The 25809-nt window shown below is 45.7% G+C and overlaps 1 protein-coding gene across 1 annotated transcript in view; it reads left to right on the top strand.

The window, feature by feature from the left end:
* Window positions 1-10691: 10691 nt before the first annotated feature.
* uacab (uveal autoantigen with coiled-coil domains and ankyrin repeats b) overlaps window positions 10692-25809 on the top strand; it is a 95858-nt gene continuing 80740 nt past the window's right edge. Inside the window, exon 1 of the mRNA XM_052514248.1 lies at window positions 10692-10900. Coding sequence (XP_052370208.1) covers window positions 10853-10900 — 48 coding nt within the window. The 5' untranslated portion in view covers window positions 10692-10852. The remainder of the gene's footprint in view (window positions 10901-25809) is intronic.

Raw genomic sequence — 25809 nt, 5'->3', positions numbered from 1 at the left:
ACCTGCCTCTTTAGGGCTGAGAGCATTCCTCCACCTGCCTCTCTAGGGCTGAGAGCACTCCTCAACCTGCCTCTCTAGGGCTGAGAGCACTAGTCAACCTGCCTCTCTAGGGCTGAGAGCACTAGTCAACCTGCCTCTCTAGGGCTGAGAGCACTCCTCCACCTGCCTCTCTAGGGCTGAGAGCACTAGTCAACCTGCCTCTCTAGGGCTGAGAGCACTAGTCAACCTGCCTCTCTAGGGCTGAGAGCACTCCTCAACCTGCATCTCTAGGGCTGAGAGCACTCCTCAACCTGCCTCTATAGGGCTGAGAGTACTAGTCAACCTGCCTCTCTAGGGCTGAGAGCACTAGTCAACCTGCCTCTAGGGCTGAGAGCACTCCTCAACCTGCATCTCTAGGGCTGAGAGCACTCCTCCACCTGCCTCTAGGGCTGAGAGCACTCCTCAACCTGCATCTCTAGGCTGAGAGCACTCCTCAACCTGCCTCTCTAGGACTGAGAGCACTCCTCAACCTGCCTCTCTAGGGCTGAGAGTACTCCTCCACCTGTCTCTCTAGGGCTGAGAGCACTCCTCCACCTGCCTCTCTAGGGCTGAGAGCACTAGTCAACCTGCCTCTCTAGGGCTGAGAGCACTAGTCAACCTGCCTCTCTAGGGCTGAGAGCACTCCTCCACCTGCCTCTAGGGCTGAGAGCACTCCTCCACCTGCCTTCTAGGGCTGAGAGCACTAGTCAACCTGCCTCTCTAGGGCTGAGAGCACTCCTCCACCTGCCTCTCTAGGGCTGAGAGCACTCCTCCACCTGCCTCTCTAGGGCTGAGAGCACTCCTCCACCTGCCTCTCTAGGGCTGAGAGCACTAGTCAACCTGCCTCTCTAGGGCTGAGAGCATTCCTCCACCTGCCTCTCTAGGGCTGAGAGCACTCCTCAACCTGCCTCTCTAGGGCTGAGAGCACTCATCAACCTGCCTCTCTAGGGCTGAGAGCACTCCTCCACCTGCCTCTCTAGGGCTGAGAGCACTCCTCCACCTGCCTCTAGGGCTGAGAGCACTAGTCAACCTGCCTCTGTAGGGCTGAGAGCACTAGTCAACCTGCCTCTCTAGGGCTGAGAGCACTCCTCCACCTGCCACTCTAGGGCTGAGAGCACTAGTCAACCTGCCTCTCTAGGGCTGAGAGCACTCCTCCACCTGCCTCTCTAGGGCTGAGAGCACTCCTCCACCTGCCTCTCTAGTGCTGAGAGCACTCCTCCACCTGCCTCTCTAGGGCAGAGAGCACTAGTCAACCTGCCTCTCTAGGGCTGAGAGCACTCCTCCACCTGCCTCTCCATGGCTGATAGCACACCTCAACCTGCCTCTCTAGGGCTGAGAGCACTCCTCAACATGCCTCTCTAGGGCTGAGAGCACTCCTCAACCTGCCTCTCTGGGGCTGAGAGCACTCCTCCACCTGCCTCTCCATGGCTGATAGCACACCTCAACCTGCCTCTCTAGGGCTGAGAGCACTCCTCAACATGCCTCTCTAGGGCTGAGAGCACTCCTCAACATGCCTCTCTAGGGCTGAGAGCACTCCTCAACCTGCCTCTCTAGGGCTGAGAGCACTCCTCCACCTGCCTCTCTAGGGCTGAGAGCACTCCTCAACCTGCCTCTCTAGGGCTGAGAGCACTCCTCAAACTGCCTCTCTAGGGCTGAGAGCATTAATCCACCTGCCTCTCTAGGGCTGAGAGCACTCCTCAACCTGCCTCTCTAGGGCTGAGAGCACTCCTCAACCTGCCTCTAGGGCTGAGAGCACTCCTCAACCTGCCTCTCTAGGGCTGAGAACACTCCTCAAACTGCCTCTCTAGGGCTGAGAGCACTCCTCAAACTGCCTCTCTCGGGCTGAGAGCACTCCTCAACCTGCCTCTAGGGCTGAGAGCACTCCTCGACCTGCCTCTCTAGGGCTGAGAGCACTCCTCAAACTGCCTCTCTAGGGCTGAGAGCACTCCTCAACCTGCCTCTCTAGGGCTGAGAGCACTCCTCAACCTGCCTCTCTAGGGCTGAGAGCACTCCTCAAACTGCCTCTCTAGGGCTGAGAGCATTAATCCACCTGCCTCTCTAGGGCTGAGAGCACTCCTCAACCTGCCTCTCTAGGGCTGAGAGCACTCCTCAACCTGCCTCTCTAGGGCTGAGAGCACTCTCAACCTGCCTCTCTAGGGCTGAGAACACTCCTCAAACTGCCTCTCTAGGGCTGAGAGCACTCCTCAACCTGCCTCTCTAGGGCTGAGAGCACTCCTCAACCTGCCTCTCTAGGGCTGAGAGCACTCCTCAACCTGCCTCTCTAGGGCTGAGAGCACTCCTCAAACTGCCTCTCTAGGGCTGAGAGCACTCCTCAACCTGCCTCTCTAGGGCTGAGAGCACTCCTCAACCTGCCTCTCTAGGGCTGAGAGCACTCCTCAACCTGCCTCTCTAGGGCTGAGAGCACTCCTCAACCTGCCTCTCTAGGGCTGAGAGCACTCCTCAACCTGCCTCTCTAGGGCTGAGAGCACTCCTCAACCTGCCTCTCTAGGGCTGAGAGCACTCCTCAACCTGCCTCTCTAGGGCTGAGAGCACTCCTCAACCTGCCTCTCTAGGGCTGAGAGCACTCCTCAACCTGCCTCTCTAGGGCTGAGAGCACTAGTCAACCTGCCTCTCTAGGGCTGAGAGCACTAGTCAACCTGCCTCTCTAGGGCTGAGAGCACTCCTCAACCTGCATCTCTAGGGCTGAGAGCACTCCTCAACCTGCCTCTATAGGGCTGAGAGTACTAGTCAACCTGCCTCTCTAGGGCTGAGAGCACTAGTCAACCTGCCTCTCTAGGGCTGAGAGCACTCCTCAACCTGCATCTCTAGGGCTGAGAGCACTCCTCCACCTGCCTCTCTAGGGCTGAGAGCACTCCTCAACCTGCATCTCTAGGGCTGAGAGCACTCCTCAACCTGCCTCTCTAGGACTGAGAGCACTCCTCAACCTGCCTCTCTAGGGCTGAGAGTACTCCTCCACCTGTCTCTCTAGGGCTGAGAGCACTCCTCCACCTGCCTCTCTAGGGCTGAGAGCACTAGTCAACCTGCCTCTCTAGGGCTGAGAGCACTAGTCAACCTGCCTCTCTAGGGCTGAGAGCACTCCTCCACCTGCCTCTCTAGGGCTGAGAGCACTCCTCCACCTGCCTTTCTAGGGCTGAGAGCACTAGTCAACCTGCCTCTCTAGGGCTGAGAGCACTCCTCCACCTGCCTCTAGGGCTGAGAGCACTCCTCCACCTGCCTCTCTAGGGCTGAGAGCACTCCTCCACCTGCCTCTCTAGGGCTGAGAGCACTAGTCAACCTGCCTCTCTAGGGCTGAGAGCACTCCTCCACCTGCCTCTCTAGGGCTGAGAGCACTCCTCCACCTGCCTCTCTAGGGCTGAGAGCACTAGTCAACCTGCCTCTCTAGGGCTGAGAGCACTCCTCCACCTGCCTCTCTAGGGCTGAGAGCACTCCTCCACCTGCCTCTCTAGGGCTGAGAGCACTAGTCAACCTGCCTCTCTAGGGCTGAGAGCACTAGTCAACCTGCCTCTCTAGGGCTGAGAGCACTCCTCCACCTGCCACTCTAGGGCTGAGAGCACTAGTCAACCTGCCTCTCTAGGGCTGAGAGCACTCCTCCACCTGCCTCTCTAGGGCTGAGAGCACTCCTCCACCTGCCTCTCTAGGGCTGAGAGCACTCCTCCACCTGCCTCTCTAGGGCAGAGAGCACTAGTCAACCTGCCTCTCTAGGGCTGAGAGCACTCCTCCACCTGCATCTCCATGGCTGATAGCACACCTCAACCTGCCTCTCTAGGGCTGAGAGCACTCCTCAACATGCCTCTCTAGGGCTGAGAGCACTCCTCAACCTGCCTCTCTGGGGCTGAGAGCACTCCTCCACCTGCCTCTCCATGGCTGATAGCACACCTCAACCTGCCTCTCTAGGGCTGAGAGCACTCCTCAACATGCCTCTCTAGGGCTGAGAGCACTCCTCAACATGCCTCTCTAGGGCTGAGAGCACTCCTCAACCTGCCTCTCTAGGGCTGAGAGCACTCCTCCACCTGCCTCTCTAGGGCTGAGAGCACTCCTCAACCTGCCTCTCTAGGGCTGAGAGCACTCCTCCACCTGCCTCTCTAGGGCTGAGAGCACTAGTCAACCTGCCTCTCTAGGGCTGAGAGCACTCCTCCACCTGCCTCTCTAGGGCTGAGAGCACTCCTCCACCTGCCTCTCTAGGGCTGAGAGCCCTCCTCAACCTGCCTCTCTAGGGCTGAGAGCACTAGTCAACCTGCCTCTCTAGGGCTGAGAGCACTCCTCCACCTGCCTCTCCATGGCTGATAGCACACCTCAACCTGCCTCTCTAGGGCTGAGAGCACTCCTCAACCTGCCTCTCTAGGGCTGAGAGCACTAGTCAACCTGCCTCTCTAGGACTGAGAGCACTCCTCCACCTGCCTCTCCATGGCTGATAGCACACCTCAACCTGCCTCTCTAGGGCTGAGAGCACTCCTCAACATGCCTCTCTAGGGCTGAGAGCACTCCTCAACCTGCCTCTCTAGGGCTGAGAGCACTCCTCAACCTTCCTCTCTAGGGCTGAGAGCACTCCTCAACCTGCCTCTCTAGGGCTGAGAGCACTCCTCCACCTGCCTCTCTAGGGCTGAGAGCACTCCTCAACCTGCCTCTCTAGGGCTGAGAGCACTCCTCCACCTGCCTCTCTAGGGCTGAGAGCACTCCTCCACCTGCCTCTCTAGGGCTGAGAGCACTCCTCAACCTGCCTCTCTAGGGCTGAGAGCACTCCTCAACCTGCCTCTCTAGGGCTGAGAGCACTCCTCAACCTACCTCTCTAGGGCTGAGAGCACTCCTCAACCTGCCTCTCTAGGGCTGAGAGCACTCCTCCACCTGCCTCTCTAGGGCTGAGAGCACTCCTCAACCTGCCTCTCTAGGGCTGAGAGCACTCCTCAGGCTGCATCTCTAGGGCTGAGAGCACTCCTCAACCTGCCTCTCTAGGGCTGAGAGCACTCCTCAACCTGCCTCTCTAGGGCTGAGAGCACTCCTCAACCTGCCTCTCTAGGGCTGAGAGCACTCCTCAACCTGCCTCTCTAGGGCTGAGAGCACTCCTCAACCTGCCTCTCTAGGGCTGAGAGCACTCCTCAACCTACCTCTCTCGGGCTGAGAATACTGCACTCCTCAACCTACCTCTCTAGGGCTGAGAGCACTCCTCAACATGCCTCTCTAGGGCTGAGAGCACTCCTCAACCTGCATCTCTAGGGCTGAGAGTTCACTAGTAATACTAGAACACTGACCACAACATCCTACATCTGTTCACTAGTAATACTAGAACACTGACCACAACATCCTACATCTGTTCACTAGTAATACTAGAACACTGACCACAACATCCTACATCTGTTCACTAGTAATACTAGAACACTGACTACAACATCCTACATCTGTTCACTAGTAATACTAGAACACTGACCACAACATCTACATCTGTTCACTAGTAAAATAAAAAAATACTAGAACGCTGACCACAACATCCTACATCTGTTCACTAGTAATACTAGAACACTGACCACAACATCCTACATCTGTTCACTAGTAATACTAGAACACTGACCACAACATCCTACATCTGTTCACTAGTAATACTAGAACACTGACTACAACATCCTACATCTGTTCACTAGTAATACTAGAACACTGACCACAACATCCTACATCTGTTCACTAGTAATACTAGAACACTGACCACAACATCCTACATCTGTTCACTAGTAATACTAGAACACTGACCACAACATCCTACATCTGTTCACTAGTAATACTAGAACACTGACCACAACATCCTACATCTGTTCACTAGTAATACTAGAACACTGACCACAACATCCTACATCTGTTCACTAGTAATACTAGAACACTGACCACAACATCCTACATCTGTTCACTAGTAATACTAGAACACTGACTACAACATCCTACATCTGTTCACTAGTAATACTAGAACACTGACCACAACATCCTACATCTGTTCACTAGTAATACTAGAACACTGACCACAACATCCTACATCTGTTCACTAGTAATACTAGAACACTGACCACAACATCCTACATCTGTTCACTAGTAATACTAGAAAACTGACCACAATGCAAAAGGAAATGCTCCTAATCATCACAACACAAGACTGTCCCGAATTCAAAAAATATCACCATGTTTCTTAGGCACTGCGTTAAATAATATGAATTTACCTATAGCAGAACTGGAGGTCTGGACAGAGGGATCTGTTTTCAGAGGTGAAGATGTAGTCCTCTCCGTACTGTATCTGCAGGTCGTTCTTCGGAACCGTCAGTGCAGATGAGGGGGTAGTGCCAGATTTCAAAGAGCAGGGTCAGTGTCTCTATGGCTTTGGCCCCCACATCCCTGTGCCTGAGGGCATCTGCCACAAACTATATTCTGGAAGATGAGGGTGTTTTTGCACCTGGGACCAACCACCAACAAAACGGTGTCAAAATGAGTCCGAGAATAAAGAGAGGAGGATAACTGGATTAACAAACAGGTTTATTAGACAGAATCTCTGACCCACCTGCTCAATCATCCGGTCTTGTCAGCACATGTCATCAGGGTACAGGTCATCTTTGCCTCGCAGCGGGTGTTCTTGGACAGTCTTCTGTCATTGGCTGTTTGGGATCTGACGGCCACATTGTGTTGACACCTATAATGAGCCTGAACAAAATATATGGAGTTTATTCTTCTCATTTCTATAAAACAGCAGATCTATTTCCAGGGTTCGTGTAGGAGACAATACATTTCAAGAGACTAAACAAACTAAAAATGTGTGTGAGAGTGAGAGTCACCGTGTCTGGCCCCAACAGTGTTGCTGATTTGGCCTTACCTTAAAAAGCACACGCTGTCCTTTACTTGGTTTTGTGACAGTGACCCTTCAAGTGACTCCTGACTTTGGTGTCTACTGTAGCTACTCTTTAAACTGACCTACTCCTTCCATGGCCATTCCAAAGGATACCTCAAAAGCACAGTGGTCCATCTGTGTGAGCCTCTCCTCCTAGCAACAGACATGGCAATGTACCCAGGAGCCAATCAACTCTATGAATTTAAAAATAAATGTTGTCAACAGTGATATTGATTGACATAACTACAGTGGTGGAAAAAGTACTCAGTTGTCATACTTGAGTAAAAGTAAAGATACCTTAATAGAAAATGACTCAAGTTAAAGTGAAAGTCACCCAGTAAAATAATACTTGAGTAAAAGTATACTTTAGTATCAAAAGTAAATGGAATTGATAAAATGTACTTAAGTACCAGAAGGCACAATAAAATGTTTTATTGACAGATAGCCAGGGGCACACTCCAACACTCCAACATAATTTACAAACGAAGCATTTGTGTTTAGTGAGTCCACCAGATCAGAGGCAGTAGGAATGACCAGGGATGTTCTCTTGATAAGTGTGTGAATTGGAGTACTTTTGGGTGTCAGGGAAAATGTATGGAGTAAAAACAACATTATTTTATTTAGGAATGTAGTGAAGTAAAAGTAAAAGTTGTCAAAAATATAAATAGTATAAAAATAAAAAAACAACTTAATTAGTATTTTTTTTGTTCAGTGTAGTTTGAGTATATACACAGATTTGAGTCAGGCTAACAAAATCTACCTTTGTATAAGTAGTGGCATATATATCCAGTCTTCCCTGTACAGTGTGCCATGTAAATAATGTTGTTGTTGGGTGCTAGCAGGAACCCATGATCGTTAATGGTCAGCTGCTTCCGGAGACACCTCTATTGACCCCACCTCTTCAAGGAATACCTAGGATAGGGTAAGTAATCCTTCTCACCCCCCTTCTCCCCCAACAAGATTTAGATGCAAGTGGCAGCGTAAGTGCCTGCTAAATGACCTAAATGTAATGTTAAATGTTGACATCATCTCGATAAGACAAAGGCTGTTCAGTGGAAGAGGAGTTTTCTCTGGCTTCAATCACACAGGTGCAGGACACAGCGTTGCCAGCAATGCAGTACTACGGGGAATCCATGGCAACGCTGTTGCTATGGAAACTTTGAGAGCTGTAGTAAAAAAAAAACATCCAGTCGACATACCACAGGAGGTTGGTGGCACCTTAATTGGCAAGGACGATCTGGTGGTAATGGCTGGAGTGCAGTAAGTGGAATGATATCAAATATATCAAACCCAGGTGTGTGACGTCCTTCCATTCGCTCCGTTCCAGCCATTATAATGAGCCGTCCTCCCCTCAGCAGCCTCCCATGCAACATACTGTACATACACTCTGAGCCCAACTGTAGAATTTCACTTGAATGAAAGACAGTATAGTGAGCCTGTGTATAAGACAGAACTGTGCCCTTTATGTTCAGTGTATTGACGTGTCGGAGCTAGACATTCTTTGGGAGGTAGTTCAAGGTAGGAGGTGGGAGGTGGGAGGCTAGGCCTTTAAAAGTTGTATTTATTATTCCAACAAAAAAATATGAATCTCATTCTGAAAATGATTCATAAACTATGTGCTTTTTCATGTTTCCATGTTTCCTCTTCTTGAGCAAAAAGTAAACAAGCAAGTGTTCAATTACAGCGCAGATTTTAATTATGTTATATCTCGTATGTTGTTATCAATAACCAAGCAATTATTTTAAATTGGGAAAATAATTGCCCAGAAGGGGGCAATCTTTCTCTTTTTCGACATGGTTGAGTTGAGCCGTCCCACAGAAAGTAATTGTCTGCTTAATTGATTCCACATTGACAGTGTACATTACAAGGCAACGTATAGTTTATTAGAACCATTTGGATGAGACTTTGTGTAGTATTGCCCCCCTCCTGCCCAACCAGTTCAATGTTCACATCTACAACTGTTTAGTAAATTCCTCTCCTAACATACATTAACCCTGAAAATATGCATAAGCCTATTCACACTGAGTATACCAAATGTTAGGAAGACTTTCGTAATATTGTGTTGCACCTCTTTGGTCCTCAAAATTTGTCAGGGCATGGATTCTGCAAGGTGTCGAAAGCGTTCCATGGAGATGCTGGTCGATGTTGACTCCAATGCTTCCCACAGTTGTGTCATTTTTGATACACGGGAAACTGTTGGGTGTGAAAAACCCAGCAGCGTTACAGTTCTTGACGCACTCAAACTGGTGGACCTGGCACCAGTTCAAAGGCACTTAAATATTTTGTTTTGGCCATTCACCCTCTGAATAACACACATACACTTCTCATTGTCTCAAGGCTTAACAATCCTTATTTAACCCGTCTCCTCCCCACTGATTGAAGTGGATTTAACAAGTTACATCAATAAGGGATCATAGATTTCACCTGGTCAGTCTATGTATTTTTAATTTCACCTTTATTTAACCAGGCAAGTCAGTTAAGAACACATTCTTATCTTCAATGACGGCCTGGGAACAGTGGGTTAACTGGTCTGGGAACAGTGGGTTAACTGGTCTGGGAACAGTGGGTTAACTGGTCTGGGAACAGTGGGTTAACTGGTCTGGGAACAGTGGGTTAACTGGTCTGGGAACAGTGGGTTAACTGGTCTGGGAACAGTGGGTTAACTGGTCTGGGAACAGTGGGTTAACTGGTCTGGGAACAGTGGGTTAACTGCCTGTTCAGGGGCAGAACGACAGATTTGTACCTTGTCAGCTCGGGGTTTGAACTCGCAACCTTCTGGTTACTAGTCCAACGCTCTAACCACTAGGCTACGCTGCCGCCCCCCTTTCTATGTCATAGAAAGAGTTCCTAATGTTTTGTACACTCAGTGTATATTGTGTATGAGTACTCAAACTCAAGTCAACACCGTAACAAAAACGAGAGGTTGGAACCCCTTGACGAGGTCGCTAGGTGTTGGGTTAAGGTTGCTACATCACCCCTTTCTTCGGGAGAGAGAAAATGTCCCCACGCTTCTCTAAACAGTCCTTCACATGTACACACCTATTCCATGGCCTCATTGATGCTATCCCACTTATGACACCAATGCATCAAACCCGGGGGTAGACTTAAACCCTGGTCCAGTGACTGTCAAGCGAACACCTTAACCGTTACGCCCAGAGGTCCGAACCTCTTGACCAGGTTGCTAGGTGTTGGCTTAAGGTCTGTACAATATTAAGGACAAAAAAATTAAAGGGGGATGCCTAATCAGTTGCACAACTTAATGCATTATATTATTTATAGTATATGCATAAATGAGCTCATAGTTTCTCATGGTGTCTAATGCAGTTCCATGAGCACAACACTTGTTTGGTATGAATTCAGTCATGTATTCAGTCTTGTATTAAGTAATGTTTAAAAACAGAGCCCCGAGTCATCATTTTGTAATTTTCATATTTGTAACATTCCAGTATTACAAAAAAATAAGTAGACCTAGGAATGTTTTTGGGAATTAATATGTGTGTGTGGGATATATGAGCTCTAGTGTGGATCATACATATAATCATCTATTTATGAATTGCTTTAGGCAAGCCAGGTTCGGAAAAGCCTGTACTGTCTGTCCCGCCATTTCCCTCTTTCAGCCAGGTAAACCTGACGTCACATCACCACAGAATCTTAGGTTGTCCTGTGGGTTTTCCCATCAACTCCAAAAGTACGGCTGCCCAAGCTAACAAGGAAGTCCCTCCTTCAGTTACGACTTATTGGTTACAACCCAAAGGGTACGGGACACATTGTATTCTCATTGGTTTATTTGGTTGTCAATTTAGCAACTCTAGTTGGTTTTGCGTCAGGTGAAAGTCGTACGGTACTCAGCGGAGAAAAAGTTGTTTCGTTTAGAAATGAAACGTTTGTCAACATCCTAAATTATACATGTTGAATAATAAGATTTACAACTTCAACATCACCAGGTAAACAGCAGAAATGAAGAGTCTCAAGTACCGACTGAAAAAGCATGAAGTTTCGCTCACAGTAAGTTGAATCAGAACTTTTTGTGAATTACACATTGATTTTTAGTAAAGTACAGTGTAACCTGATATATCGGACTCAAATGATATCAACCAAGTGTTCCTGTTACAAAGTTTCGAGCTTCCCAAACAAAAGCCCACCAACCCAAGCTAATCGGGGTTTGGCTACATCAAGCCCGTTTGTCATGATCGTGTTGTTAATCATTGTCTTATTGACAAATGCTTAAAACAAAAGTTTCACATTGAAGCATGCTCGTTTATCCAACTGTGTTCGTGGGCAGGGGAGTGGGGTTTTGAGAAAGGATGTTGGAACATACACCCACGACTCGAGCGTCCAATAGCGCCAAATGTCCTCCACAGGGAGGGCATCGTGTCGCGTGTAAATCTGTGCAACAAAGTTGGCATTGTTTAGAATCTCTATCAGTCGGCACTTCAGGGCCTTTGAGCCTCAGCAATATCGATCAATGTCCTCTAACAGCATTTATTGTTTTATTGCGTCATATTTTGTCGCTGGCTTGTAGGCGCCTATAAAAGACAGTCAATTTGAGACAACTGCAAGATGCAGATGTCACCGACTGTACAGACTGCGAGAACCTTTCATAGGCAACATTACAATATCTTGTCAGGGGACTGTCGTGCCTTTACATGTTCAAGGGCTACGCAATTCCACACGGATGTTATGTCATATCTGCCTATGGGTGCACTCTAAAATACACTCTGAAGTGTATGTATATATACCGTGTATGCTATATATGTACTGTATATGCTATATAGTAGCCTAATGTTGACTCTATACCAAGAATATTTAGTTGTTGTACAGGTTAGGCCAGTAGGCCCACTATTTATTTCTGGAAGTGACCTGTATGTTACGTTAAGGGCGTGAGTGAGTATCCCTCAGGCTATTCCTGCTATATCCCATACAGCCTGCAGGGTAGTAGTATTATGATTCTACTCCGTTCAGCAGGAGTTGTGTGGAGGTTTGGCAGCGACAGCCCCTTCTCCCCACAGTAGGCTAATTAACATGAGAAAGGCACAAAGCCAAGAGCTGTTTATTGTCCAAGTTTGTGGCCCAGTCCCTAGAAAAGGATTTCAGGAATTCCATTCAATTTAAATCACAGTGGACCTGTCTCACGTTTGCAGAGGTGAGAAACGCACAGGTCATGGTGATGAGCTGCAGGCCAATGTTTAGCCTAGTAAAAAAACCAAAATAATGAACATAACTTGAGAAAAGCATTAATTTCCCCTGTGGGCGATGGAGGTGCACACTGATTTAAAAGGCAGCGGGTGGTCATGTCTAGAAAACAGGATTCCTGGTATTCTTATTTTGAAACCTCCAGACCTGTAACAGACACTATTGGATATAAAGAATCTTCAAATAGTGCAGACGACCACCCATCGTTTCTAGAAAACACGATTGACATTTGACTGATCATTTCATATTGGCCTTGTTTCATACCGTTGTGCTTGGAGGGGCTGAAGGGACCTAGATTTGAGATGGGGGGTAGTAGCACGTTGCAGGATGAACCAGTGCAAATGCCTGGAGTTACAAAATGTGCCCCAAGAAATTGTCTGTGACGAGAGAAGTATTTACACATTTCAGATCACCATTATCTGTCCAACTCCAAGGCCATGGGCCCTACTTCTAGACCCCTCATGTTGACCTGAGCTTCCTGATTGATTCATTTGATATCATGGTTAACCTTAATCAACCCCTTTAGACCTACACACGTTCATGGGGGCAGGAGGTCGATTTGGAATCGATTGATATGTATGATGTCATACAGAAAAGATACCAACAGAATATTCGTTGTGATCTTTCATACCAAAAGAAAATTGGTTTTGAACTCTATGATTGTATTTCACTGTAAGCATGTATTTCAAACTGAGGTGATACTGGTAACCTGTTGATTTGTCTGGGAGGTGATACTGCCTGTAACCTAAAAACGTTGATTTGTCGTGATACTGCCTGTAACCTAAAAACGTTGATTTGTCTGTGTGAAACAAGGTGATACTGCCTGTAACCTAAAAACGTTGATTTGTCTGTGTGAAACATGTTGAACCTAAAAAACGTTGATTTGTCTGTGTGAAACATGAGGTGATACTGCCTGTAACCTAAAAACGTTGATTTGTCTGTGTGAAACATGAGGTGATACTGCCTGTAACCTAAAAACGTTGATTTGTCTGTGTGAAACATGAGGTGATACTGCCTGTAACCTAAAAACGTTGATTTGTCTGTGTGAAACATGAGGTGATACTGCCTGTAACCTAAAAACGTTGATTTGTCTGTGTGAAACATGAGGTGATACTGCCTGTAACCTAAAAACGTTGATTTGTCTGTGTGAAACATGAGGTGATACTGCCTGTAACCTAAAAAACGTTGATTTGTCTGTGTGAAACATGAGGTGATACTGCCTGTAACCTAAAAAAACGTTGATTTGTCTGTGTGAAACATGAGGTGATACTGCCTGTAACCTAAAAAACGTTGATTTGTCTGTGTGAAACATGAGGTGATACTGCCTGTAACCTAAAAACGTTGATTTGTCTGTGTGAAACATGAGGTGATACTGCCTGTAACCTAAAAAACAGACTAGCATGTCCCTACTGAACTGACAGCATTAGTCTTGTGAGCCAGCTTCTCCATGGGTGTAACAGAGAACTCTTCCCACACCCTCATCATATTGCACTGTTATTATGAGAACTACAGTAACTGACTACAGAACACAAAATGAAGCACACCCGACAGTCCAGCAGAGCCTAACACACGTATATACAGCTGTGTTTGTAATGGCTGCTTACTCCAAAACCCATGATGATGATTGTGCTGTTTCAAGTGGTCCAACAGCTGTGTGAGAGTGAGTCAGCACGAGGCCTTTTGGGACGGGAACAATAGCTGAATCTAATCCAGACCACAGCCACTTGTGGAAATCGTCCACTAAGTTTTGCAATTTATTTTTTTCTACACATTCCTTAGTTTTTTTCTGTCTTCCGAATAAGATCCTGGGGATTAGTTTCAGGTCTGTAGGACAAAGGTAGCCAATAGTAAGCTCTTCTTTTATGCTTCGTTTGACAGAAATGATCTTGTATTTAGAGAGATTGCTCCTGAGTGCTGAGCTATACTTTCTGTTGAGGCTGCCAGACTGATTCGACCCTTATCAAACTCAACCTACAGAAAGCTACTTACTGTCAACAATCTGCACTGAACCCCCCCCCCTTTCCTACATTGCTGCTACTAGCTGTTTATTATCTATGCATAGTTACTTTACAAATGACCTCAACTAACCTGTACCCCCTCACATTATCTCGGTACCGGTACCCCATGTATGTAGCTGCTATTTCTTGAACTGCATTGTTGTTTACGTGCTTGTCAGTAATCATTTCATGGTACACCTTTTTGTTTTCAGAGGATGTGACAATTTTGGGGATTTGATTTTCAACACTTCTGACACTGAACTGTAAACAGGCCCTAGTTCTGCCTTTGAGAATACTGTCTGGGTGTATGTTTAGATTATTACAATATCTTTTTTTTTTAACCTTTTATTTAACTAGGCAAGTCAGTTAAGAACAAATTTTATTTACAATGACGGCTTACACCGGCCAAACCCGAACGATGCTGGGCCAATTGTGTGCTGCCCTTACGGGCCTCACAATCACGGCCGGTTGTGATACAGCCTGGAATCGAAACCAGGGTGTCTGTAGTGACGCCTCTAGCACTGAGATGCAGTGCCTTAGACCGCTGTGCCACTCGGGAGCCATCCATTTCCACATTCCACACCTTGCCCTTTTGAGTTTGAGGTAGTAAGCTGAGGTAGGTCACACTTTCTCTTCAGGCTCAGAAAGCATTTTAAATTGCTTTTTTTTTTACCTAACATTTTAGCCTCTGATAAAGTTTGACACTTTTTATTTTTAGATAGTTTTGACAGTCCATCCCTCCGAGGCCTTTTAGCAACGTTGTTTCTCTTGAATGAGAACAAGTTGTTTGCTCGTTTCGATTCACTCATATTGATTTGGGCTTTGTGAATGCTTTTGTGCCTGATTATTTTCCACTGCGTTTGGGTCTGTCAAGTCTCATCAACTCATGCAGATGTGGAGCCCTGGCATATTAGTTTGTTCACAGCTCTTCACAAATCACAGAGAATAACGGTGACAGGTCTGAGGTTAGGAACGTTTTGCCAGACAGCTGTTGGTGTTCTGTTTTTTCGGTTGAGTGAGGTGATAGACAGGCCAGTGTTTGTGTTGACAAACTACTAAATGAAGGAGGGTGCGTTCAATACCACACCTTAGACATGCTGGGGTGTAATCATTAGGAGCAGGTCTAAAACTATCTTTGGCTTTTAATCATTAGGAGCAGGTCTAAAACTATCTTTGGCTTTTAATCATTAGGAGCAGGTCTAAAACTATCTTTGGCTTTTAATCATTAGGAGCAGGTCTAAAACTATCTTTGGCTTTTAATCATTAGGAGCAGGTCTAAAACTATCTTTGGCACTGACCCCACAAGTAACCTTCAATGTCAAATTGCCCACAAAATCTTCCCCCTGCTGCGGTAAATTGGCAGGAGTATAGGGGTGTAACAGAAGGAAGATCAGTATTTGCTCTGGAACAGCATGAGTACACGCTAGGACAACAGGACTGCCTGCTCTGCTCAGAGAAGATGGGGGAGGAGCAGACGGGCCAAGAACAGAGAGGAGAAAAAACACAAGAAAATCAAGGTAACTCATCCAAAGGACTTTGACTTCTCAAACACAGCAGAAAGCTAACACAATATGATGCCCAGTCACCTTAAGTCAGCAACTTACTTAGATAACTAGCAAGTTATCTCCTTCTGTTGCACTTCTCCACTAGGATGAGAACTCAGAAACAGGCATTCTATCAACAGACAGCGCTCTGACTGATGTGTAGCTACGTTTCTCTCGTACTCTTTTCAGTGTAGCCAGCCCTACTTTTCTCCAGTACTCTTTTCAGTGTAACCAGCCCTACTTTTCTCCAGTACTCTTTTCAGTGTAACCAGCCCTACTTTTCTCTAGTACTCTTTTCAGTGTAGCCAGCCTACTTTTCTCCAGTACTCTTTTCAGTGTAACCAGCCCTACTTTTCTCCAGTACTTTTTCAGTGTAGCCAGCCCTACTTTTCTCCAGTACTCTTTTCAGTGTAGCCAGCCTACTTTTCTCCCGTAAAATGCAAGATTAACTTTAAGCAAAACATTAGGAAATGTAGCTGTCTTAGGGTTGTCCCCGACATAAAGAAATATCTTGGTCGACCGATAGTCATCTGATCGAAATGTTTAAACATGTATTTTTACAAATGCATATGTGAATACACACCCTATGTGTTATAATAGAATCAACTATTGCACTTGTCTGATGTTTTAAGCGCTCTGTTTAATGAAATAAGACACAAAGGACTCGAGGGAGCCAGAGATTCGCAAATTCTGCCATTACTCTCCTGAGGTTGCCTGTAATAAGCTACACGAGGAGTCGGTCAGCTTTTTCATGTGGAACGGCAATTTAACTTTCCATTTACCGATCTGCGTGGCAGTTATGGTTTTCGTATTTCCGTGGAACAGTTTCATTTAATTTATAATTATCGTTTCGTATCGCAAAATAAATGTCACGTGGTTAATCAAAATTCTATCCAAATCTAAATTAAAATGATACTAACCTCAAAAGTAACTACTATTGCCAACTATATGAAACTAGACTAGGTAAAAACATTGCAGCATGCAGGTAGAAAATATCCTCATATCTTTCTCTCTTACTCACTCACTCACATGAGCAAACTTTTCTTTACAAAACATTTTCTTTCTATTACTTTGCTTTGAGCTGTTGAGGAGAGGAGGACTAGTGGGTTGGTTTTGAGCTGTTGAGGAGAGGAGGACGAGTGGGTTGGTTTTGAGCTGTTGAGGAGAGGAGGACTAGTGGGTTGGTTTTGAGCTGTTGAGGAGAGGAGGACTAGTGGGTTGGTTTTGAGCTGTTGAGGAGAGGAGGACTAGTGGGTTGGTTTTGAGCTGTTGAGGAGAGGAGGACTAGTGGGTTGGTTTTGAGCTGTTGAGGAGAGGAGGACTAGTGGGTTGGTTTTGAGCTGTTGAGGAGAGGAGGACTAGTGGGTTGGTTTTGAGCTGTTGAGGAGAGGAGGACTAGTGGGTTGGTTTTGAGCTGTTGAGGAGAGGAGGACTAGTGGGGTGGTTTTGAGCTGTTGAGGAGAGGAGGACTAGTGGGTTGGTTTTGAGCTGTTGAAGAGAGGAGGACTAGTGGGTTGGTTTTGTGGAGTCATGTTGATATTCTGAGGTAATGTTCTGTGGAGTCATGTTGATAGTCTGAGGTAATGTTTACCCATCTCGTTTGATTTACCATAAATGCCTATTATAAATGGACTGTTTCATATTAATTCCAGATCCATGTGAGTGGCAGCAGAAGTTGACATGTCGGCTATAGTGGAATGTTGAGGTTATTCATGTTCACACCTTTCCAGGAGCTACATGTACGTTGCATGTACAGATCAGCTGAACAGATCCCAGATATAATAGATGAGGATAGATGACTCGTCTGAAGGTCACCTCTTTCTCAGAAATACACCTTTGCATTAAAATGAACTCACGTGGATCAAGTGTTTATGAACTAAATGCCTATCTAGGACAGATGTTCCACACACAGGACACACAGTGAATGAGTCACTGTCACATCCATAACATATCAACATTTATTTGTGATTCATCAGAAGCCTGTCCTCTGAATGACTCTGACAACCAGCACAATGACAACCCTAGTAGACAGACTGTCATCTCAACAGAGAAACAGACCATAAAGAGCACAAACTATAGAGAGATGGTTATTTTGAAGTGTTGAACAGAGTCTGGACATCCTTTCCCAGAACAGAACCCATTCCTGCCGTATCGATTGATGGGTTCCTGTGGAAGCATGGAGCTGGGCTGGCCTCACCCCAATGGTAAATGGGATGTTTTTCTGAAAGCCCTGTGTGTGTGTATGTAGGTCCCAGAGTGCTGCTGCTGGGTGAGAAGGAAACTATGTGGATTGAAGTTTATCCTAGCATGAGTAAAAGCCCCAGGATTACAGGGGAAAGAGAGAATGTGCATAGCAGCATGAAAAGCTCTCTGACCTCTGGTCTCCGCTGCAGTGTGGGAGGTTAGAACAGTGTGGTCAGTCAGTCAGACAACGCTGTCGCTGGATGCCAGTAGTGCTCTGACAATACTATTGATTCATAGTGGTTTATCAATGCCTGGAAATTTAAAGTTAACATTTGCCCCTTTTGAAAGCTGCAATATGTACCTTTTTGGGTGACCTGATCAAATTCACATAGAAATGTTAGTTATAGATCTGTCATTCTCATTGAAAGCAAGTTTAAGAAGCGGTAGATCTGTTCCATGTGTGCTATTTCTATGCTTCCCGTTCTTAAGTTTAGTTTTTAGTTTTTGTGTCTTTGGCTTTCGGTTTTGTACACCAGCTTCAAACAGCTGAAAATACAATATTTTTGGTTATTGAAAATATATTTCACAGCAGTTTAGATGGTACAATGATTATCAAAACTTGCTTGTTTTGTCACATAAACTGAAGTTACGCAAAATATTAGAATTTTAACCAGGAAATGGCGTCGCGATTTCTGCATATTGCACCTTTTTTAAATCGATTACTGTACATTCTCCTCTCTTGAAATGTCCCTTAGCCAGCCATCAGTGTCTCTTAGAGGAAGTAGCAAAGTTATTTCTAAGGTGTTCTCAGGCGAAGATCGATCAAGCATTAATGTCCAAATAGCTGAGGCTTAAGCAGAAGGAAAGTAATGTATTGTACCACGTGGATTAGCAGCATAGTACTGGACTGATGCTAGAGAAACCCCTGTTCCAGTCCACTGGTACTGGACTGATGCTAGAGAAACCCCTGTTCCAGTCCACTGGTACTGGACTGATGCTAGAGAAACCCCTGTTCCAGTCCACTGGTACTGGACTGATGCTAGAGAAACCCCTGTTCCAGTCCACTGGTACTGGACTGATGCTAGAGAAACGCCTGTTCCAGTCCACTGGTACTGGACTGATGCTAGAGAAACCCCTGTTCCAGTCCACTGGTACTGGACTGATGCTAGAGAAACCCCTGTTCCAGTCCACTGGTACTGGACTGATGCTAGAGAAACCCCTGTTCCTGTCCACGGGTACTGGACTGATGCTAGAGAAACCCCTGTTCCAGTCCACTGGTACTGGACTGATGCTAGAGAAACCCCTGTTCCAGTCCACTGGTAGATTGGTTGGTTGATAGACTGTTGGTTGAACAATATATTTTTTAGTTGAGCAGTTGCAAATAGATATATTTTTTTCATGGCACACCTGTCTGATTTGCGCCGTTCTCAGTGGACTAATCCATTGAGGAAGGGTTCTCACAGTCTAAGAAGAAGGAGTGTGAATAAGATGCACAAGGCACGTCTCTCCAGAACGCACGCTCTCCCTCCATTTTGTGCTCCTTCATTGTTTCATAATGTCGTTGTTTGAATTGTTTGCCCTTTTGATTGTTAGTGTCTAGCAATTCCCCATTACATAAATTACCAGTAGTAGTACCAGTAAATGACCAGTAGTAGTACCAGTAAATGACCAGTAGTAGTACCAGTAAAGGACCAGTAGTAGTACCAGTAAAGGACCAGTAGTAGTACCAGTAAAGGACCAGTAGTAGTACCAGTAAAGGACCAGTAGTAGTACCAGTAAAGGACCAGTAGTAGTACCAGTAAAGGACCAGTAGTAGTACCAGTAAAGGACCAGTAGTAGTACCAGTAAAGGACCAGTAGTAGTACCAGTAAAGGACCAGTAGTAGTACCAGTAAAGGACCAGTAGTAGTACCAGTAAAGGACCAGTAGTAGTACCAGTAAAGGACCAGTAAAGGACCAGTAGTAGTACCAGTAAAGGACCAGTAGTAGTACCAGTAAAGGACCAGTAGTAGTACCAGTAAAGGACCAGTAGTAGTACCAGTAAAGGACCAGTAGTAGTACCAGTAAAGGACCAGTAGTAGTACCAGTAAAGGACCAGTAGTAGGGTTAACGCACCACCACTAATGATCTGTGGAGCTTCTCAAAGTAATGTTTTCCTCACTTCAAACAGCAAGCAAACAAAATCTGATTTTACATCCAATGACAATGACAATAGTTCCTCAATGTATTTGAAAAATATTTCCAGCTCTCTCCCTTTCCATAATCTAGGGTTTCCCAAACTTGGTCCTCAGGAACACAAGGGGTGCATGTTTTGGTTTTTACCCTAGCAGTACTTGGCTGATTCAACTAATCATCAAGCTTTGATCATTTGAGTCAGCCGTGTACTGTTAGGGCAAAAAACTAAACGTGCACCCCTTGGGTTCCCGAGGACTGAATGTGGGAAACACTGCTATAACCACTCAGCATCAAAGTGAAAAATGTAATGCTCTGATCCAGTGGGAACGTCATACCAGATGACTTCTTACAGGATGGTCTGGAACAGTTTTCCTCCTTCTGGATAGGCTATCTGAAGGTTACATTTGACTAGTTAAATAAAGGTTCAATAAAAAATTAAATAAAAATATTTTTTAAATCTTGATTTCCGGCTCCCTCTTGAGTCATTTGTCTTAATGATTTAATCAAACAGCATGCTTTAAGCATCAGACAAGCTCAGTACATATAGTTGGTTTATTAAAACACAGGATGTGTCTAATATATGGAAAAATACACATTTTAAAGACGAATCTCCTCATCCAAGATGTATTTTTCGGCGACAGCCCTAATTGAAAGCATCGCGGTCTGTGGGTTTCCATTGGAGGATTTGTGCTGTATGATTCTCCATCAGGATTGACACACTTTCAAAGGTTACTATACAGTTGATGAACAGTCGGCCCACCTTCTCCCTGCTATGACATGTTTCTGGTCTGTGAAAAGGGAATCAATCTGGAACAGGTCTAATCTTGTTGCTGTGAACATAGCACAAAGTTATTCTATGAATTTCAACGGTCGTTGGCAATGCAATGGACTAGCTTAGACTAGTACACTGTGTGTGTGTGTGAATCCGTATGTATGAACCTAAACCATCAATGAACCATTGGTGCCTGTAATGAGGAATGTTATGCTAAATTAATTTGTCAGCAATTGGATCACCATCCAACAATCAGGAGACCTAATGTTTTGACATAAACCAAAGCAGCACATTTGAGTTAAACCCCGCCCATAGTCTCTGAGAAGATGCTGATTGGACTGGATACTTATTCGCCACTCCAAGTGCCTCTCCATTGGAGTAGGTCCTGATTTGAATCAGTGAAGATTCTTTATTAGTAATAATGAATTCATTTCTAATCAGTGGGCTCTAGCATTTGAATAATACATCTTACAAATGCATGCAGTGGCAGGACACTTAGTTCTGAAATTAGCCATGGCATATTAAAGAGATGAGCAAGAGAGCAATCGGACTCATTTCAAGCCTTTGAACGACTCTCTCCACTGCGTGGGAAAGGCAGCCCCCCGCACCTCTCTGATTCAGAGGGGAGGGGTTAAATGCAGAAGACTCATTTCAAGCCTTTGAACGACTCTCTCCACTGCATGGGAAAGGCAGCCCCCCGCACCTCTCTGATTCAGAGGGGAGGGGTTAAATGCAGAAGACTCATTTCAAGCCTTTGAACGACTCTCTCCACTGTGTGGGAAAGGCAGCCCCCCGCACCTCTCTGATTCAGAGGGGAGGGGTTAAATGCAGAAGACTCATTTCAAGCCTTTGAACGACTCTCTCCACTGTGTGGGAAAGGCAGCCCCCCGCACCTCTCTGATTCAGAGGGGAGGGGTTAAATGCAGAAGACTCATTTCAAGCCTTTGAACGACTCTCTCCACTGTGTGGGAAAGGCAGCCCCCCGCACCTCTCTGATTCAGAGGGGAGGGGTTAAATGCAGAAGACTCATTTCAAGCCTTTGAACGACTCTCTCCACTGTGTGGGAAAGGCAGCCCCCCGCACCTCTCTGATTCAGAGGGGAGGGGTTAAATGCGGAGGACACATTTCAGTTGAATGCATTCAGTTGCACAACTGACTATGTTTCCCCCTGGACTGAAACATGGTGTTTTGACAGCCTGTATCTTTTAAAATGATTAACCCTCTTCGGAGGACACACTTATTTTAATTTGGATTTATTTTACAGCTTTTCTGATACATATGCATATATTTCACATACATACACATTTTACTTACATGGTACTTTTATATTTTTCTACCTTTATTTCAACATGGAAAACAGACTGAGACCAAGGGTCTCCTTTACAGCTGGGCCTTACGAATACATGTTTACACATACAGTCTAGGTACAATTATTAAGAAACTACACAAGACAAACAAAACCATCACAGATAACACAAACAAATACAGTAGCAGATTAATACATGTACATAAGGTTATTCCCCTAACAGGTTATTCCCCTGACAGGTTATTCCCCTGACAGGTTATTCCCCTGACAGGTTATTCCCCTAACAGGTTATTCCCCTAACAGGTTATTCCCCTAACAGGTTATTCCCCTGACAGGTTATTCCCCTGACAGGTTATTCCCCTGACAGGTTATTCCCCTGACAGGTTATTCCCCTGACAGGTTATTCCCCTAACAGGTTATCCCCCTGACAGGTTATCCCCCTGACAGGTTATCCCCCTAACAGGTTATCCCCTAACAGGTTATTCCCCTGACAGGTTATTCCCCTAACAGGTTATTCCCCTAACAGGTTATTCCCCCTGACAGGTTATTCCCCCTGACAGGTTATTCCCCCTGACAGGTTATTCCCCCTGACAGGTTATTCCCCCTGACAGGTTATTCCCCCTGACAGGTTATTCCCCCTGACAGGTTATTCCCCTGACAGGTTATTCCCCCTGACAGGTTATTCCCCCTGACAGGTTATTCCCCCTGACAGGTTATTCCCCCTGACAGGTTATTCCCCCTGACAGGTTATTCCCCCTAACAGGTTATCCCCCTAACAGGTTATCCCCTAACATTAATACATTACCAAACATTAAAACATTAAAACATGACCAAACATTAAAACATGACCAAACATTAAAACATGACCAAACATTAAAACATGACCAAACATTAAAACATGACCAAACATTAAAACATGACCAAACATTAAAACATGACCAAACATTAAAACATGACCAAACATTAATACATGACCAAACATTAAAACATGACCAAACATTAAAACATGACCAAACATTAAAACATGACCAAACATTAATACATGACCAAACATGACCAAACATTAAAACATGACCAAACATTAATACATGACCAAACATGACCAAACATTAAAACATTACCAAACATTAAAACATTAACAAACATTAATACATGACCAAACATGACCAAACATTAAAACATGACCAAACATTAAAACATGACCAAACATTAATACATGACCAAACATGACCAAACATTAAAACATTACCAAACATGACCAAACATTAATACATTACCAAACATGACCAAACATTAATACATTACCAAACATGACCAAACATGACCAAACATTAATACATTACCAAACATGACCAAACATTACCAAACATTAATACATTACCAAACATTAAACCATTACCAAACATTACCAAACATTTATACATTACCAAACATTAATACATTACCAAACATGAATACATTACCAAACATTACCAAACATTTATACATTACCAAACATTTATACATTACCAAACATGAACTCTTTCATCACAACCCTCAGGCACTCTCAGCCCATCCCTCCTATCACCATAGACCAACCCTCAGCCACTCTCAGCCCATCCCACCTATCACCATAGACCAACCCTCAGACACTCTCAGCCCATCCAACCTATCACCATAGACCAACCCTCAGCCACTCTCAGCCCATCCCACCTATCACCATAGACCAACCCTCAGACACTCTCAGCCCATCCCACCTATCACCATAGACCAACCCTCAGCCACTCTCAGCCCATCCCACCTATCACCATAGACCAACCCTCAGCCACTCTCAGCCCATCCCACCTATCACCATAGACCAACCCTCAGCCACTCTCAGCCCATCCCACCTATCACCATAGACCAACCCTCAGCCACTCTCAGCCCATCCCTCCTATCACCACAGACCATCCTCATTTTGGTTTTCATGTGCCATATATTTTTCAACATTTTTTAACCTTTCTAATTGTATATTATCCCTACAGATTGTGAGCTAAAGATGAAAACCTTTCCTACCAGTATTATTGTAATTTGACTTTAATCCCACCTATTTCTAGTTCTGTTAAACATTTTGTTATTATTCTCTTGTGTCCTAATCTGTGAATTTGATATGGGTCAACTCCAGAATAAATGACCTTGATTCTGTCCTTTACCAACATTGGGAGCTGAGATGGTATGTCCCATGTGTTTGTGTGGTGTGTGGTGGAGGGATTTGATAATAATTTTTGGAAAAACTGTTTTTGTACCAGTTCATAAACCATGGGTGCCTTCCACGGATACATCACAAATCTGTTCCCATTTATTTTGTGTTGGAGGGGCCCTCAGATGAAACTGGTATATTTGTTATGGTTCCTTTCACTTATCATTAATATATGTCAGACAAACTGTTCCCTTTTGGGGTGGTGGTGGTGCTAGGTTGCTTGTAGGGTGGATGGTGGAGGGGATATGGTGGGTTTGGGGTGGTGGATATATGACATAACTGGGTTTGGGGTGGTGGATAATGTTTTGGTAAGGGGTAGGACGGTGAGTTTGGGCTGGTGAAGAATGTTATTTATTAATGGTGGTTTTTGGGGTGGTGGAGGGGTAGGACTGGTGGTTTTGGGGTGGTGGAGGGAAAGTAGGAAACAACAGAGGGTAGGATGGTGGGTTTGGGCTGTATAAAGGGGTTTTTGAACAAAGGATTAGTCTTGCTTAAAAGGATGGTGGGTTTGGGTTTGAGTGAAGGGAGATGGTTTAAAGTTTGGGCTGGTGTCATCATTTAGGATGGTGGAGGGGTAGGATGGTGGGTTTGGGCTTAGTATTCCAAATAAAATGAAATAGGATGGTGGGTTTGGGTTGTGGAGGGTAGGAGGTGGGTTTGGGTGAAAAGTCCAAAGAGTTAATCAGGTGAGATTTATTTTGGTAGGAGGTGGGTTTGGGCTGGTGGAGGCAGGATGGTGGGTTTTGGGTTTGTGAAATTGAGGGTAGGATGGTGGGTTTGGGTTGGTGGAGGGGTAGGATGGTGGGTTTGAATGGTGACAAGGTAGGATGGTGGTTTTGCCCCTGGCAGGGAGTTAACCCACTGGAGCAAGGCAGTTAACCCACTGTTCCCTGGGCACCGTGGATGGGATTAAGGGGATTCAGAGGGGTTGGTGGAGGGTTTCAGTTGAAGAGGGATGTAGGATGGTGGGTTTGGGTTTACACTGAGAGGGGTAGGATGGTGGGTTTGGGCTGGTAGGATGGTGGGTTTGGGATTTAGTGAGAGGGGTAGGATGGTGGGTTTGGGCTGGTGGGGGTAGGATGGTGGGTTTGGGTTTGCCTGTATGAATTAGGGGTAGGATGGTGGGTTTGGGCTTTTGAACTCATGATAGGATGGTGAAAGTGAAACAGGGCTAGGATGGGGACCTTTACATTGGGTTTGGGTGGGCTGGTCCATGAGTGGGACTTTAACTACATGCCTAGGATGGTGGGTTTGGGTTTGTGAGGGGTGGTAGGATGGTGGGTTTGGGTTGGTGAGGGGTAGGATGGTGGGTTTGGGCTGGTGAGGGGTAGGATGGTGGGGGTTGGTGGAGGATAGGGTAGGATGGTGGGTTTGGGTTGGTGAGAGGGGTAGGATGGTGGGTTTGGGTTGGTGAGAGGGGTAGGATGGTGGGTTTGGGTTGGTGAGAGGGGTAGGATGGTGGGTTTGGGCTGGTGAGAGAGGAGCAGGTCTCGGTGGTGCTTTGTTTGGAAGGAGAAAGCTCTGAT

The sequence above is a fragment of the Oncorhynchus keta genome, unplaced genomic scaffold, assembly GCF_023373465.1.
Source record: "Oncorhynchus keta strain PuntledgeMale-10-30-2019 unplaced genomic scaffold, Oket_V2 Un_scaffold_1597_pilon_pilon, whole genome shotgun sequence".
Lineage (NCBI taxonomy): Eukaryota > Metazoa > Chordata > Actinopteri > Salmoniformes > Salmonidae > Oncorhynchus > Oncorhynchus keta.
The sequence above is the reverse complement of the archived record's forward strand: the minus strand, read 5'-3'. Positions and strand labels throughout refer to the sequence as shown.